The sequence below is a fragment of the Lates calcarifer genome, linkage group LG15 (assembly GCF_001640805.2).
Source record: "Lates calcarifer isolate ASB-BC8 linkage group LG15, TLL_Latcal_v3, whole genome shotgun sequence".
Lineage (NCBI taxonomy): Eukaryota > Metazoa > Chordata > Actinopteri > Centropomidae > Lates > Lates calcarifer.
The window spans coordinates 21,376,024-21,390,719 of NC_066847.1; the positions used below are offsets into that span (position 1 = coordinate 21,376,024).

The 14,696-nt window shown below is 41.2% G+C and overlaps 1 protein-coding gene across 1 annotated transcript in view; it reads left to right on the top strand.

The window, feature by feature from the left end:
* itga8 (integrin, alpha 8) overlaps positions 1–14,696 on the top strand; it is a 37,483-nt gene that overhangs the window by 19,886 nt on the left and 2,901 nt on the right. The window contains exons 16-25 of the mRNA XM_018689503.2: positions 3,907–3,962; positions 4,358–4,515; positions 4,636–4,767; positions 5,658–5,725; positions 6,310–6,457; positions 7,189–7,281; positions 10,094–10,173; positions 10,661–10,741; positions 12,124–12,229; positions 13,368–13,526. Coding sequence (XP_018545019.1) covers positions 3,907–3,962; positions 4,358–4,515; positions 4,636–4,767; positions 5,658–5,725; positions 6,310–6,457; positions 7,189–7,281; positions 10,094–10,173; positions 10,661–10,741; positions 12,124–12,229; positions 13,368–13,526 — 1,081 coding nt within the window. The remainder of the gene's footprint in view (positions 1–3,906; positions 3,963–4,357; positions 4,516–4,635; positions 4,768–5,657; positions 5,726–6,309; positions 6,458–7,188; positions 7,282–10,093; positions 10,174–10,660; positions 10,742–12,123; positions 12,230–13,367; positions 13,527–14,696) is intronic.

Below are 14,696 nucleotides of genomic sequence, written 5' to 3' on the forward strand. Positions count from 1 at the left end.
AATTAACAGAAAGACTTGAAATTGTTTGAGCTGATTTCTGTTGGTGGATTCAAATTTTAAGGTTTTAAAGGATCTGGGAAGAAGCACTTTTGGTCAGTGCCTCTAAATTTATTGTTTTGGCCTTATTATTGGAGGGATTTTAATATCCCTGAGACTTACCAATTAAATAGAGAAAAAAAGAAAATATATTCATCTTTATAGTATCGTGTTTTTCCAGTTAGTGTAGAAGAAATGAATGAACTTCATGATACAAAACATTATCCAGCTGACAAATACTGATTTAAGAACAGCACTGTCAACAACACTGTCAATTAAACAAGAAAAATGTTTTCACAATAACTTTACACTAAAATGTTCCTGTAGCTCTTCACCACAGTCCACAATTTGTTATGATTTTTCCCAGCTGCTTGTAGCTCTGCCACTTCTGCTTGACTTTGCATTCTGGGACAATAGTGTCCATCAATACACAAGCTCAAAAACAAGCAAAAAAGTTCTTGAGTATGTTTAATTTAGTCACTTTTCCAGTGTTAATACTCATGCTTTGGAATTTGGAAACCTTGTGTGTGTGTGTAAATGTGTGTGTGTGTGTGTGTGTGTGTGTGTGCGTGTGTGTATGCAGGTGAATTAAAGTTAAAGGGATCAAAGTCTTAAACAAACATGAGACTAATGAACCCCAGTGCTGCACTGAACCCCTGATCTGTACCAGAAATCTTACTGCTTATACTGTATCATAAATTGGTATGCAGTATAAAGTATAGACTTTCACAAATCACACACCCACAGACAGATGGGACAAATATTTCGCCTCTGTGCTCTAGACGTCTGCCATCAGCCAAGGTCTGTCTGTCTGTGCGTCTATTGCAATAATTTAGCAGCGCGCTGAAAAAGCATACTCATATAACCTGGAAATTCACATTTACGAGACTCTGCAATTAATTTGAAACTGCATAATTCTATTTTGATTATATTATTGTTCCTATGGGTAGCAGGCCGGCTTTGAACGGTCTGGGGGTGAGTTTAGTTGAGGGGAACGAGTCTAAAGGCTCCTGCTGCTTCACCACAGTCTATTGTTGGTTCTAACTTATTGGGGCTGGAACCGCTGTAGGACTGTTTGGACGGGAGAAGTGCGCTCGGCTAGTTGCCATCATGGTGTCTGTGCGTGTGTGTAGAAGTGTGTGAGTGTTGGCAGTGACTGAAAAGGGAAGAGGGTTTGGGGTCAAATTGACAGAGAGCACTAAACTGTGGAATTCTGTCAAAACAAAACTCAGCTTATATTAAATAAACCGCCATAAAGTTTAGGTTGGAGGTATGGAATCAGATAGGACATGGGACACACACCCACAGCCACACACACACACACACACACACAGACACATGCAGAGAGTCAAACAGCTCGTGGAGTTGAGGGATGTTTGAGACTATTGTGTTTCAGAGGGGTGAAGATTTTTTTGACATTTCAGTTGTTTCTCTGCGGTGAGAGCTGGAGAGATGTGTGAGGTAGTCCCAGTTTGTGCCTCTCATGTATTACTGTTACATTTGAGTCACAGGGTTAAGCATCTGATTTTCCGAAAAATAATTACCTAGCGATCTTTCAAAAACCCAGAGAGTCTTTTAACAACACTGACCACTGTTCTGAGGGTATTTCCAGAATCCTCAAAGTCCCCTCTAACCATCTGGCTTAAAAAATGTTCTGTCCAATGCACAGCTTTTTTCATTTTCAAGTATTTTGGGGGCTTTTAAGCCTTTATTACAGATTGTACTTCTTTTTCCTGATCCAAGCAAATAATAGCCAGAAATGTGAGCCAAAATCAAAACTTTTATTTAGTTATATTTGTTATATTTATGTTTCTTGCCAATATTTTATATTCTGATAAAAACTGATGTATTAATATTTTTGCTTGTGTTTTACACAGGGAGAAAGGACATTTGTTATTTCTGGCTACATGAATTAGGAAATACAGTTGCAACTTGAGCAGTGGACAGAACATTTTTATTATGTTTTTTGAGAATTCTGGAAATACCTTCAGAACAGCAGTGAGTGTTGTTAAAGTGGCAATAAAACATAATGTTTTTATATCAACAATGGATCAGATGTCATCACATATTTTAAATGGATCACTCATAGTGATGAACCAACGATGAATTATCACCCGACTCTACAGTTCATCTCAGCTCCGTGGGGTTGGTCTTTCAGCGTCTTTCAGCAAACTGTTACGGTCTTCAGGTTCGCAGCTGTTTTGGTGTTGCCCAGCACCAACAAACATAGCAACTAGCTGGTGGACATAGTAGCATATAGCAGCTAAAGAGCAAGATAGTTCCCTCAGGAGTCGATAGAGACCAAAACAGCTAAAAGAGAGAAAATATCGGACTTACGTTAACCTGGTGGCTAACATGTTCACCACACTCACTAAAGAGATGATAATATGTCAGTATTGTGTTTCTAGCCTGTTTCTGCTGCCCCCAAGTGGACAATAAAACCAGTTATTGCAGGTTTTAATGACCATCTTGGTTCTTTTTAAGGACCAATGGGTAACTATTTTTTCAGAAAATCAGATGTTTAGCTCTTTGACTGGAAGGAGTGGTGGAAAAGGAGGGGACAGCTACTTAATGACAAGTCTTAAATTGAAAGTCCTTACTCATTAAGCACACCCTGGGAAGTGAGGGAGGACATTTATATGTGCATGTTTGAAGGGAGGGCCGGCGAGCAGTGTGTAGGGCGGTGGAGCGCAGATGCACTTTGGGGAAAATTACATACAGTAATGACCAACCCGAGAGCCAGAGCTGTTGTCAGTAAAATGGGGGTAATTTCTGTGCTGCATACACTTAAGTTTGACACACAGTGCTTATTAGAGTCACACTTGAGCACGCCCGCCCATATACACAAAATGCACACACATGCTTACATGCATCGCATATTAAACACACATGAAACCACCTGGAGAGGTCAAAATGACTTAGGGGAACAGTTTTTAAAATAGAAACCTGTATTTTATCACATGCACATAAACTCACATCTGTAGCGCACACTTTTCAAATGCAGGAAAACTAGCTCATCACTATTGTGTCATCTAATGGGGCTCTTAATTATTAACAAACTCACAAGCATCCACAACATCTGCGATCTAGTTGTTAGGGTTTGTGAACTGGAACCAAACAAACAATAATCACATGAAGTCATTTGCCTCTTGCTTCATATTGCTGAGTCTTCAGTGTAGAAGCAGGAGCATCACATCTGTGAGCTTCCTCAGATTAGTGGATATTAACAGCGTGGGGCTCCCTGTGTGGGAGTCACTTTCCTGTTCTTGATTAAAGAGGTGATAACACACACACACACACACACACACTTACACATACATGATACACACATAAACAGAGGAAATGCAAAAATGTTTCCCAGTCTCCCATGTCTGTCTAATGGAGGGGCTCAATGGGCCCCAAGTGGTATTTCCCACTGCAATTTATTTATTTAGTTATTTTCATGCTTTGTTTTTTGTGGTTTTGTCATGCATAGAAATATGAGGGAAGAGAACGTCTACAGTGAATTAACAATCATTAGTGCTTAGCTTCCTGCCATGACCAACACCTATTTTTACTAATGCTGTATACAGATCTACCCATATAAGCTTACAAAACCATACAAATTATGTGAATTAGGAAGCAGTGCATACATTCTCAAATAAAGCTACAAAAGTCTAGAAATAGATAAATAAAGAATACAATAAAATTCATCAATTAATAATAAGTATTAGCACAATGTAATTGTAATCTATGAGAGACAGTAGAGATAAATTGAATAGTCCTTCTTGTCTTCTAGGAGCAGCTAATAACATGCTAATGTCATCAAGTATGCTAACGGTCACAACCTTCTCTCTCTTTTCTGTTTTTCTTCCCATCCTCTTCCTCCAGTCTGAAGGTGGATGTCTGTGCAGCAGTGAGCGGTGTGGGGATCCCCAGCTCTGTAGGTAAGCAGCTGTGCACAATGTGGTGGACTGACAGAGAGGGAGCAAAAGGGAGAAGCTCAGTGGGTGGGACAGTAGTCAGAGCCAGCTCCTTCGCACATCTCATTAGAGTTTCCTGCTGAGAAACCGCTGCTCTGCCACACCGATCAGAGTGGAGAGCAAAGGAAGGAGGGAGGGCGAGAACAAGAATAGGAGACACAGACACAGACAATGGAGGTGTGAAGTACAATGTTTCCACTGTCTAATAATGCTCTGTAGAGTAGAACGCCTCCTTACTACATTACTAATGGAAAGTCACACACAGTAAAGGCGTGTCCGGGTTGGCTGGATATTCTTATTCACTCTAATTGTCACTTCTCCATCCATCTCTACCTCTCCATCATTCCCTTCCTGTCCAGACCTGAGAGCAGAGCTGCAGCTGGACTGGTTAAAAGGTACCAGGGGAGGAGTTAGGCGAGTTCTCTTCCTGGACACCGAGCAGCCTCAGCGCACAGGACGCCTAACACTCGGTCACAACCATCCACATGCATGCCTGAGCTACATCATTTACCTGAGAGTGAGCAAATCACACACGTATAGAAATGCAATTTAATGAGCTTGAATTATGTTGTGTATCTTTAAAGGAATCCGCTGAACAGCTGCACATTTCTCACCTCTCACTGTTTCTTCTTCACAGGAGGATGATGAGTTCAGGGACAAATTAACCCCTATCTCGCTGGCTCTGAACTACAGCTTAGCTCATCCCGCACATAACCAAAAGCTTCCACCTGTCCTTAACCGCTACAGCAGCACCTTCCTCCAAGAGCATGTGAGTATATACTGTATATACAGTAATTTTCCCTTAGTAGAGGGTCTAAGGATAAAGGTGCCATATGCTAAGCAGATTTATGATTTCATTGACCTAAGTTGAGCAAGTCCAGCTCTGAGTACATACTGCAAAAATTTGAGACCTGAACTAACCTGATATTATATGTCACTCACTCATTCTTTGATGAAAATGCTAACCTTGGACACAAGCTCAATTTTTCCCAGTACAAAGCAAATGAATATGTTCAGTAATCTCAGTCTGTTTTCCCAGCTAAACTTTGGAGATCAAACACTTAAAACAATGTATGTGGGTAATATAGGGAATGCAAAATAGTTAAAAAAAAAAAAAAAAAACTCAGCTCTGGACCAATTTAAGATGTCATGTTTCAAATAAGCAAGCTTGATGTAAAATATGCACTCATATGTTTCGCTCTACCACTTGCAGAGAGTGTTTAAATAAATACCAAGTTTTTCCAGAGCTGAGTTGTTTTGTTTTCTCCCATTTCTGATTCCAGTACAAGACTATGTCAGTGCACACTCATTGGCCACACCTCATTAAAGAAGCCTCACCCAAATTTTCTGTGGTTTTTGAGAAAGTTTTTGCTTGCATATTTTACATTACTTACCACTTCACCAGGCTGTGCTTTCTTTTTTTTCTTTTTCTGCTTGTCATTACATGTCTTAAATACAACACGACAGAGACCCAAAATCAATTTTGCTGCCCAGAATCTGGATAACAGAACTCTAGCGTGCATGTATGTGTCTGTACATATAGCACCTGCATCCTGATGTTACAGTTTCTCCTATTTTTGGTTTCGTGATGGTGCCCTGTGTATTTTGAACATTTCCTCATGACAATGTGCCCCTCCCATGTGCCCCTCTTCCTCTTAGGCCTACATTCTCCTGGACTGCGGAGACGACAACATTTGCATCCCGGACCTCCAGCTCTCTGCCAGCATGTAAGACTGATATGGACACGCCCTCTGACCTCAACCTGTAAACACTCAGCACAGACACACACGCACACACAGCTAAACCAAAGAATGTCTGTTATTCCTCACACAATGAGCAAAGTTTACACTGAAGTTGCTCACATTATAGCTCCATTTACCATGTGGTGTGTACGTCTGTGTGTGCGCAATGATGTTTGTGTGCATATGTGTGTGTGAATTAGCCTTCTCTCTATAGTGTTTCCAGCTGTACGATATCTCCATGGCAGCATTATACAAACATCCCGTCACCCTCCACTGACTGACACACACACTTTAGCATACACACACACACACACACACACACACATTGCTGGGGTTATTGCTGGGGTCAGGGGTATTGCATTCTTTGCAGCTGAGTGGATTACACATGAATCCAATCCTAAAAATTATAAACTTAATTTCACAAAAGACACAACACTGGCTTTTTTTTTTTTTTTTTTTATGGAACTGCAGCAAAGTGCGTCATTTTCGGTGACCTCTACATAACTGAAATAATTTCTTTTCTTTGTACACTGTCCTCTCTCTTAAATAAAACACACACACACATACAGGGATCGCTCAGAGCTGGTGATTGGAGATGACAATCTGGTCATGTTGACCATCACTGCGGTGAACCGAGGAGAGGGAGCCTACGAGACAGAGCTACACACACTGATACCACCAGAGGCTGACTACATTGGAGTGGAGCGCAGGGTGGAGGTAAATACACACTCACACATACACACACACACACATTGCACACAGGTTTGTCTGAAATCAATTACTCTGGTTTGATGTTAAGGTCCAGCAGTGTGGATACTGAAAATAGACATATAGGATTAAGGTAGTTATCTCATCAAGGTTGAAACATGTGCCAAGTGAACATTTAAAAAAAAAAAAAAAGGGAAGTGAGCTATTTGAGGCAGCAGTTACAGTACGACATCACATCCTGTTGTGTCGTTGTGGTGTGTGTTTGTTTGGCGTGATTAAGGCAAAGCTATCAGCAGGGTATGCTTTACTGGCAATCGCCCAAAGGCCCCTATTATGATTTACAAGCTGCATTAGTGACCACGGAAATGGATAGGGTCGACTGCTATGTGTGTGTGTGTGTGTGTGTGTGTGTGTCTGTTTACGTCTGTGTGTGCGCATTTGCACGCTTGTGTGCGCTAATGAGTGTGTAATGGGGCTGTTTGATTGATGAGGTTGTTTCTGTCAGAGCATTCATCACTCTTCCTCTCCCTGCCTCCCCCCTCCTTCCCCTCCCTGCCTCTCTTTTTCAATCCCTCACTCCCTTTCCCCTTTGATGGTGTTATGCCTCCCCCCCTTGTTCCTTTCTTTCCCCTCTTGACTCTTGCTGCTCCCTATTCGTCGCATTCGTTCACTTTTTCTTTATCATCTCACTCACTGGCCTTCATCTTGTCCTCTCTTTTCTTTTCTCCCCTCCTCTCTAGTCTCTGTCTCAGCTAAATTGTGAGTACAAGATGGTCAATGAGTCCAGGATGGTGGTGTGTGACCTCGGGAACCCGATGGTGGCTGGGACAGAGGTGAGTATTTACACCCACAAGCACAAACACACACACTTTTTCACAAAAACACCCCTTTCAAACATCCACGCTAAGAAGCTGCGACTGTTACTCGTCAGGTTTAATTCACACTGATTGATGGTTTCCAATGATTACTGATCACCACCTTGACCCTCATTCCGCACACACTGACTCCCATGACTATGCTTCACACTCAATTTGCAGGCATGTGTGTGCTTAAGTGTGTGTGCTGTGTGTAATAATAATCTGTTTAACTCTTGGATGGCTGACACATGCAGGAAGCCAAGGCTTTGTAAAGTAAAGAGTGGTCCCTTCCTACATGAAATTCGACCACGGCGGTGTACGTTTGTGTGCCACAAAGCATGTCACACATGCATTGGTGTGTCTATGTGAGCAAGTGTGTGCATTACTTTAAATGTGGGGCTTTTCTAAAGGTGTCAAGGCCGGCACAGGGGTGCGTTCGAGCTCTGGAGGTAACACATTATTCTGATAAATCAATTATGTGGTCATGTTTCAGCACTGGGGGAGGAGAGCAAACAAGGCATGTGAAAGGGACAAGCATGTCCATGTGTGTGTGTGTGTGTGTGTGTGTGTGTGTGTGTGTGTGTGTGTGTGTGTTCTCCCCAGCCATCCAGATGTTTCCCATATTTAACTCTCCCTTTGCCCCGTTGGACGTTCAGGAATCCATGAGCTTATGCAGAACATACCTCCATATACCCCATACAGACTCTGGTCATATTGTGCAGCTAAATAATTCTCATCATTGGAGTTCATTCCTCGTGCCACATGACACAGCTGTAATGCCTTCATCAGTGTAGGAGGTACATGCCTGAAGGAAAGCTGTTTTTGGCTTCAGTGTTTGGCTTCAGTGCCTGCATCTTTTCTTTGTCTCCTTGTCTTCACTTCAGTTCAGTGGCAGTTTACCAACATTCATATAAGCACAATTAGGTAAATCGAAGTCAGAGCTTTGACAGCAGTCAATAATGATTAAAAGACACAGACTACAAAACCACAAATATTTTTAGATGGAGGAGTCTGAAGTCTGCCAGGTCGAAAGACAAAGATCTGTTAATGATGACATTAGCTGGGTGATAATTTCATATTATCATCTATTTTGAGGATATTTTCATATTGCGTTATCGTCCCACAAAATTATATTAAGTATAATTGAATTAGTGGAATATTGTTTATTGCAGCTAACATCAATTTATGATACTGTACATGTCATGTCAATAAAATATTCTTATTTACACGGTGACATTAATTCCTGTCTTTTCACCAGACCCACATTTAAAGTGAAGCTACTGTATGTATCTCTTGCTTAACAGTTGCTACTGTTGCAACTGACAATAATGGGATAATGGTAAATGGTAAATACCAGGCCAAGTATAGTTGTTGCAGCCAAACCCCTGAATGGTTTACAGAGAAAGAATGTGCTATTTCTTCTTTCAAAAGTTAAACAGTATCCAGCACCCATCCATCCTCCATCAAAAATGTTTGAGGATCAAACACCCTCGCCAAAAGATTTCATCCGTCTTGATGCACAGCCACAATAGTCAGTTAAATTCTTATTCGTTCCAGTGGATGCTCTGTATGGCTCACAAAAGCTATCACAGTGCTGGTAGAAACTTCTCAAACCACTGCTTTAGCATAAACCACGTCTCTCAGTGTTGTTTCAAAGAGCCGTTGTTTTGCCAGAATGTGGCTAAATACACTGCTTGTGGCAAAGCTTTGTAGCATCAAGGAGGGTAATAACAAACACAGAAGCCGTGTATTTTGCCATATTGTGGCACAATGATAATTATTTGGAATACACTGAGAGAGCAGATGGACGGATGCAAGAATGCATTCATAAAGTTTCCGCGGATGTTTTGATGATTTTTCTCCACCGTGAAGATGTACGATCCATTGTAACCAGGATAAATTGAAGCTGACCACAGCTGCTAGTTTGCTAAGGGACAAAACAAAACTTTTAAGAGCCACCATTTAAACCAGGGGGTGAGTGTCGGTTGCTTAAAAGACAGGTTTTAAGAGACACTTTTGACCTCTTTGTTCCACTACCTCTTCAGACTTGTACTTTGACAGTCGTCCTCCTCCCCTCACTGCAACACAGAGTATCATAGCTGATAGTGACGTCTGTTCCTCTCTCTGAACAACTCATACTCATTCGGCATCTGTCTCTTTAGATCTTTCCTGCTCTGGCTTTGTAGTCCAACACTCCAACCCCAACCCCAGGGCCTGCCTCTTGAAGTGTTAGCACGAGTCTGCATGCTGTCATTTCCCTCTCTGGACCATGTGTTTGACCTGTTGTTCAGTAGAGCTCTCACACACATATACACATGCACATACATACTCTTGTACAGTGACAAGCGCAAACACACACACACACACACACATTGTCATACAGTGGATGATGAACCAAATGCTCCACATGTTTTGAGTTAGCCTGGGGGACAGGGGATTTAAACTGGGGAGAGACAAGAAACGTAACTATAGCTTTTAAGTGTGTGTCTGTGTGTGATGTCTGGATTTTCTCAGATTTAAGATTTCTGCTGTTGTCAACCCCCCACCACCACTCACACACACACACACAAACCTGATCCTCTGCCTATGTAATAACAGAAGAGGATCTAGTTAACAGGGGTTTTACTGGACACTTTAATACACGACGTGGCCTTTGATGTACCGATGTGTCTTAATTCTGCCTTTCTTCCCTGTCATCTCTCTTTAACCGTCCTCCTCTTTCTCCCATCACATGTTTTTTTACACATTCTCTCTCTCTTTACTACGTTCTCTCCACACTCCTGCCCAGCTGTCTGTTGGTTTGAGGTTTTCTGTCCAAAGGCTGGATGATGCCGGACCCAAAATCAGCTTTGAGCTACAGATCCACAGGTGACACACCCACCGACAGTCACGCACACCCCCTAACCTCCCACTCACAAACACACGCACACACACACACAAAGAGCTGTTTGTCCTTCTTCTGAGCCATGTAAATAAGTTCTGTGTCTGTCCTGATCCTGTCACTGTCTGTGGTTTGATGAAACTAACCGCAGCAACAGAGGAAGACAGATTGCCGTGAGGAACTCCAGAGAGAAGACAAGCTCTGCACAACAACACGTCCACTGTTTGCTTCATTGTATTGATTTCGATACAGCACATTACCAGACACAGACACAGACAGTTAAATACAGGCCAATCCCACGGCTAAAGGAGTCAGCTGAACATAAAAATACAGCTTTATCATGCACTCATGTTGCATTGCGTCTTCCTGTGGAATGTTTCCAAATAGATACAATATGTAGAGCACAGTCAATGACCTCTGTGTTTTACTTTATGTCTTAGATTTTATGTAAACTCTCTGTGAATCTCTCCACAGCTCCAACAAAGATAACTCCAACAGCAATCCAGTCAGTTTGAATCTGTCCATCGTTGCCAAGGCTCAACTCGATTTACGTGGGTGAGTCAAACATCTTTGCATGTGAGAGTTCTTCACCAAGAAACAGTGACAAAATTCTTTGTAGCCGTCTCTGCTTCCCCAAAGATACAACTGATCTGGTTTCAGTCTAAACTTGTCAGTGTTTGCAGGATATTACTGCCCCTTCTGTAATGTTTGAATTTGTGGAGCCTGTTTATATACAAATGGAAAACAGCACGAAAAACATTTCTAGAAATAAATTTGAAGTAATCATATGCACATGGGATACTTATGAGCTTTTGACATGTACATAGATGGCCATAAGCCCACTGACACACACACACACACAAATACACAGACACTTCAAAGCTTGGCCTTGTTTGGGTGTGGTCACTTGCACATACAAGCAGAGGCCGACCTGGGATGAGAGAAATGAGGACATATGAGTTCCTGCATTTGTACTGTGAAACTATACTGCCTCAACTATCTCCATCTAAATCACTGTTTTTATAATATGCAGTAATTGTATTTGCTCAAATCTGAAGAGACTGTGCCCATTTTCAATTTTGAAAAATTAAGATAAGATTAAGTAGTAAGATTTGCATTAATTGGATTTCAACCAAATAGCCAGTTAGCTTTCAAACATTACACCACCAGCTGGAACATAAACATTTTTTTTCCACTTAGCTCAGACTACCTTGAAATCTTCAGTATGTTGTCGTTAAATGGGGCAGAATCAGTTTTGCATCAGCTACATTTCCAAACCAGGGAAATATTCAAACAGACATTTTAGAGCTTTATATGCATTTCTACTATTGATGATAAAAACTCTATGTAGAGTGTATATGAATGAGTTCAAGACGTTTTTGTGTTTAATTCCTCTTTTAAAATGGACTTATATTTTGCAGACATGGAATCTTTGACCCTCTAATATGACAACATTAGCTATGAAAGAATAGGGTCAGACTTTTTAAGTCAATCTTACCATTATACTCACTGATCATATGTACAGACAATATGTTTAAAGAGTTGGTCTGTACTGGCCAGGACATGTTCCATCCCTAGTGTAACTCCAGAGGCCATAATATTCAGTCTTTGTTTGTTTCATGCAAAAAATATGGTTTGAAGTTCAACTGAAGTTAGTGTGTGGCTTCAGTAATCTGAGATACTCAAATTAAATAAGTATTTTTCCAAAGATATTGTCCTTTCAGAGCAAATTTTGTACTCAGGCAATAAGGCCAACATAGTATGACCAGAGAGTATCTCTCTGTCATAGCTAGAAAGGGAACACCTCAGTGAATGATTACATTGACCAGTAACAGCTGTCAGCATTCATACAGACAGTGAGTGTTATATTAAGATGGACTCTGAACGTATTAAAGTGTATATGCATCAGTGTCACCAGCTGTTTCTCCTCCCTCCAGGGTGTCTCATCCCTCTCAGGTGGTGCTGCCATTCCCACGCTGGGAACCCAAAGAGAAACCTGTCAAAGAGGACGATGTGGGGCCACAAGTGACACACATCTATGAGGTAAATGGATGTCATTGCATCAAAGCGCAGCCAAACGAAGAGTAGAAGAAGGGTAGAGGTATAGAGGGCCAGCTGGTTTTGTTTTTGTTGTTGTTGGTCAGAAAGCCTGTCTCTGTGTGGACTGTTAAGATGAAAAGAGCAGAAAAAGAGGTGCGGAAAGTTGTAAATTAGGCTACAGCAAGACGGGGGCTCTGTAAGGTGAGGTAAACTGAAACACACACATACAAAGTAAAACCAGTAGCTCTATAAAGAATTGGGCTCTGGCTGATCAAAGGTCTCCAGCTCAGGAGTAATTACTGCTGTGAAAGCAGGAAAAAAAAATACAAGGAGGGAAAACAGAGAATGGAATAGGGAGCGAGGCAAGGAGAGGAGGAAGGAAGGGTTGTTCTTAAGACTGGACACAGTTTAATGAATAATAATCACTGAGAGGAAAAACAAGGTCAAACAGAGGTACAGACAAATAGATAGGAGAAGGGAGGGTGGCAGACAGACTGGCAACAGTTTACAATAGGCATGTGTGTGTGTAACGTACATGTGATTTCTTTTTGTTTAAAAGGGTCGGCTGCTGCATTGAACCAGAGTGCAGCAGTGTCTGGCCTGTCCTGCAGCTGATAATGATTTTCATTTGTGGTACTTTTTCCCAGTTGGCAGCTGCTTCTAGTTAGAGAGGACAGAGGGCTTTTTTTTTTTTTTTTTTTTTTTTGCTCTCTCAGAATTCCTGCCCCGCAGCAAAAGGATCATGTCCTGTTCGGATGACTTGTTTCGGTGTTAATGACCACGTGTGTGTATGCGTGTGTACGAGGGCATACGTGCGTGCGCGAAAGAGAGAGAAAATACAGAGTAAAAAAGAGGATTTATTGAATTGATGGTTCATTTAAGCTCATAATTCATTTATCCTGATTTAGATGTGGAATGATGAGTCAGGTGATAGGTGATGCTGTAGGTTTTGCTTGTCTTGTATTTCAGTCCCAAGTGAGTGAAGTCTACATTAGTATTATCTTCACTAAAACACAGGTGGCCTATGTCATCATCCCACAGTTATGATAACCTGATTATAGCCTCAGTCACTTGAGACCTGCTAATAAGACAGAAGAGGCCACAATACTGACAACTCTCTGCCCCCTCTCTCTGCCTCCAGCTCCATAACTCTGGTCCCAGCAGTATTCGAGAGGCTGAGCTTCAGGTCGGCTGGCCCTCCCGTTTCCGTGACGAGAACCTGCTGTATGCCATGGAGATTCAAACTGACGGACCAATTAGCTGCCGGACGAACACCAGCCTAAACCCACTTGGCTTACAGGTAACATGAAAATATGTGAACATATACACACTTATGCATGCAGACATATGTTCAAAAACAAACTTCAAGACCCAAATATATAATTACAGTTATATTCCCTGTCATGGGAATTAATCTGTTTCATAGTATTTCTAACCAATGAGTTACCTTTCTTACTCACAAAAACCAACAGACCTACTACAATTTCAAACTTTTATTTATTTCATTGCTAGCGGCTTATTCATACATCCAATGGTCCATCATTTATACCCGCTTATTTAAAACATAATTGTACCCATTGTTCTGGCTGTTCTCCATGTTCTTTTGCCAGTTGGCTCAAATCATGAAGGCTTGAGTATTATGCTTATTAGAGCTGGAATAGTTTCCAATATCTATGATATCATCTGCAGAGTAATTTAAAAAGAAAACATGCAGTTATTTCAAAAAGTGTGCAATTATGTCTGAATGTGAAATGCTACAAGCTATAACCATCTATGAAAACAACATGAGTCAAGCACATGGTCAGAGGTCATTTTTTTTCTTCATTTTCTTCCTGATTTTTTCATTGCCAATGTAACTGTAGAATAAATTGTTGGCCAGACAAAATAAGCATGATGTCCCTTTGCATTTTGGCAATTTGTGATTGCCATTATTTTTGACGTCTCATAGGCTAAATGATAATGTCGAATAAATTATTTGATATTTAGAATCAATAGCTGTAGTCCGACTAATAAATCTTTAAAAGCGACTATTCCAGAAACAAGCTAGATCCCTCACCAGCTTCCCATCCACCAACACTGTAATTTGTCTTGTTAAAAATCGAACCACTGCTACTGGGAGTTGAATTGTGCCCTGTAGGAAGTTTTCATTGAATAATACCATTTTTTTATACTAATACATTTACAAACCCTTAAACCACCAGCCAAAATTCCATTGTTGTTCCGTGGCCTGTTTCTGCAGCTCCGTCACTTGAGACTCACTGGCTAAAATGACAGAGCTGCTGCCCACTGAGCTGCGGGAGGAAAAGCAGACAACTGCTGTTGCTATGCTCTGCTTCCAAAATTAGTGGAGAGGAATAAGCAAGTCACGTCCTACACATCTCCTTTTTGATGTTTTATTACTGTTTAATGTCCATCAAGCTTGAAATAAATAACCTATTATGGAAGTGAGTCATCTATCTGTCTCTATCTG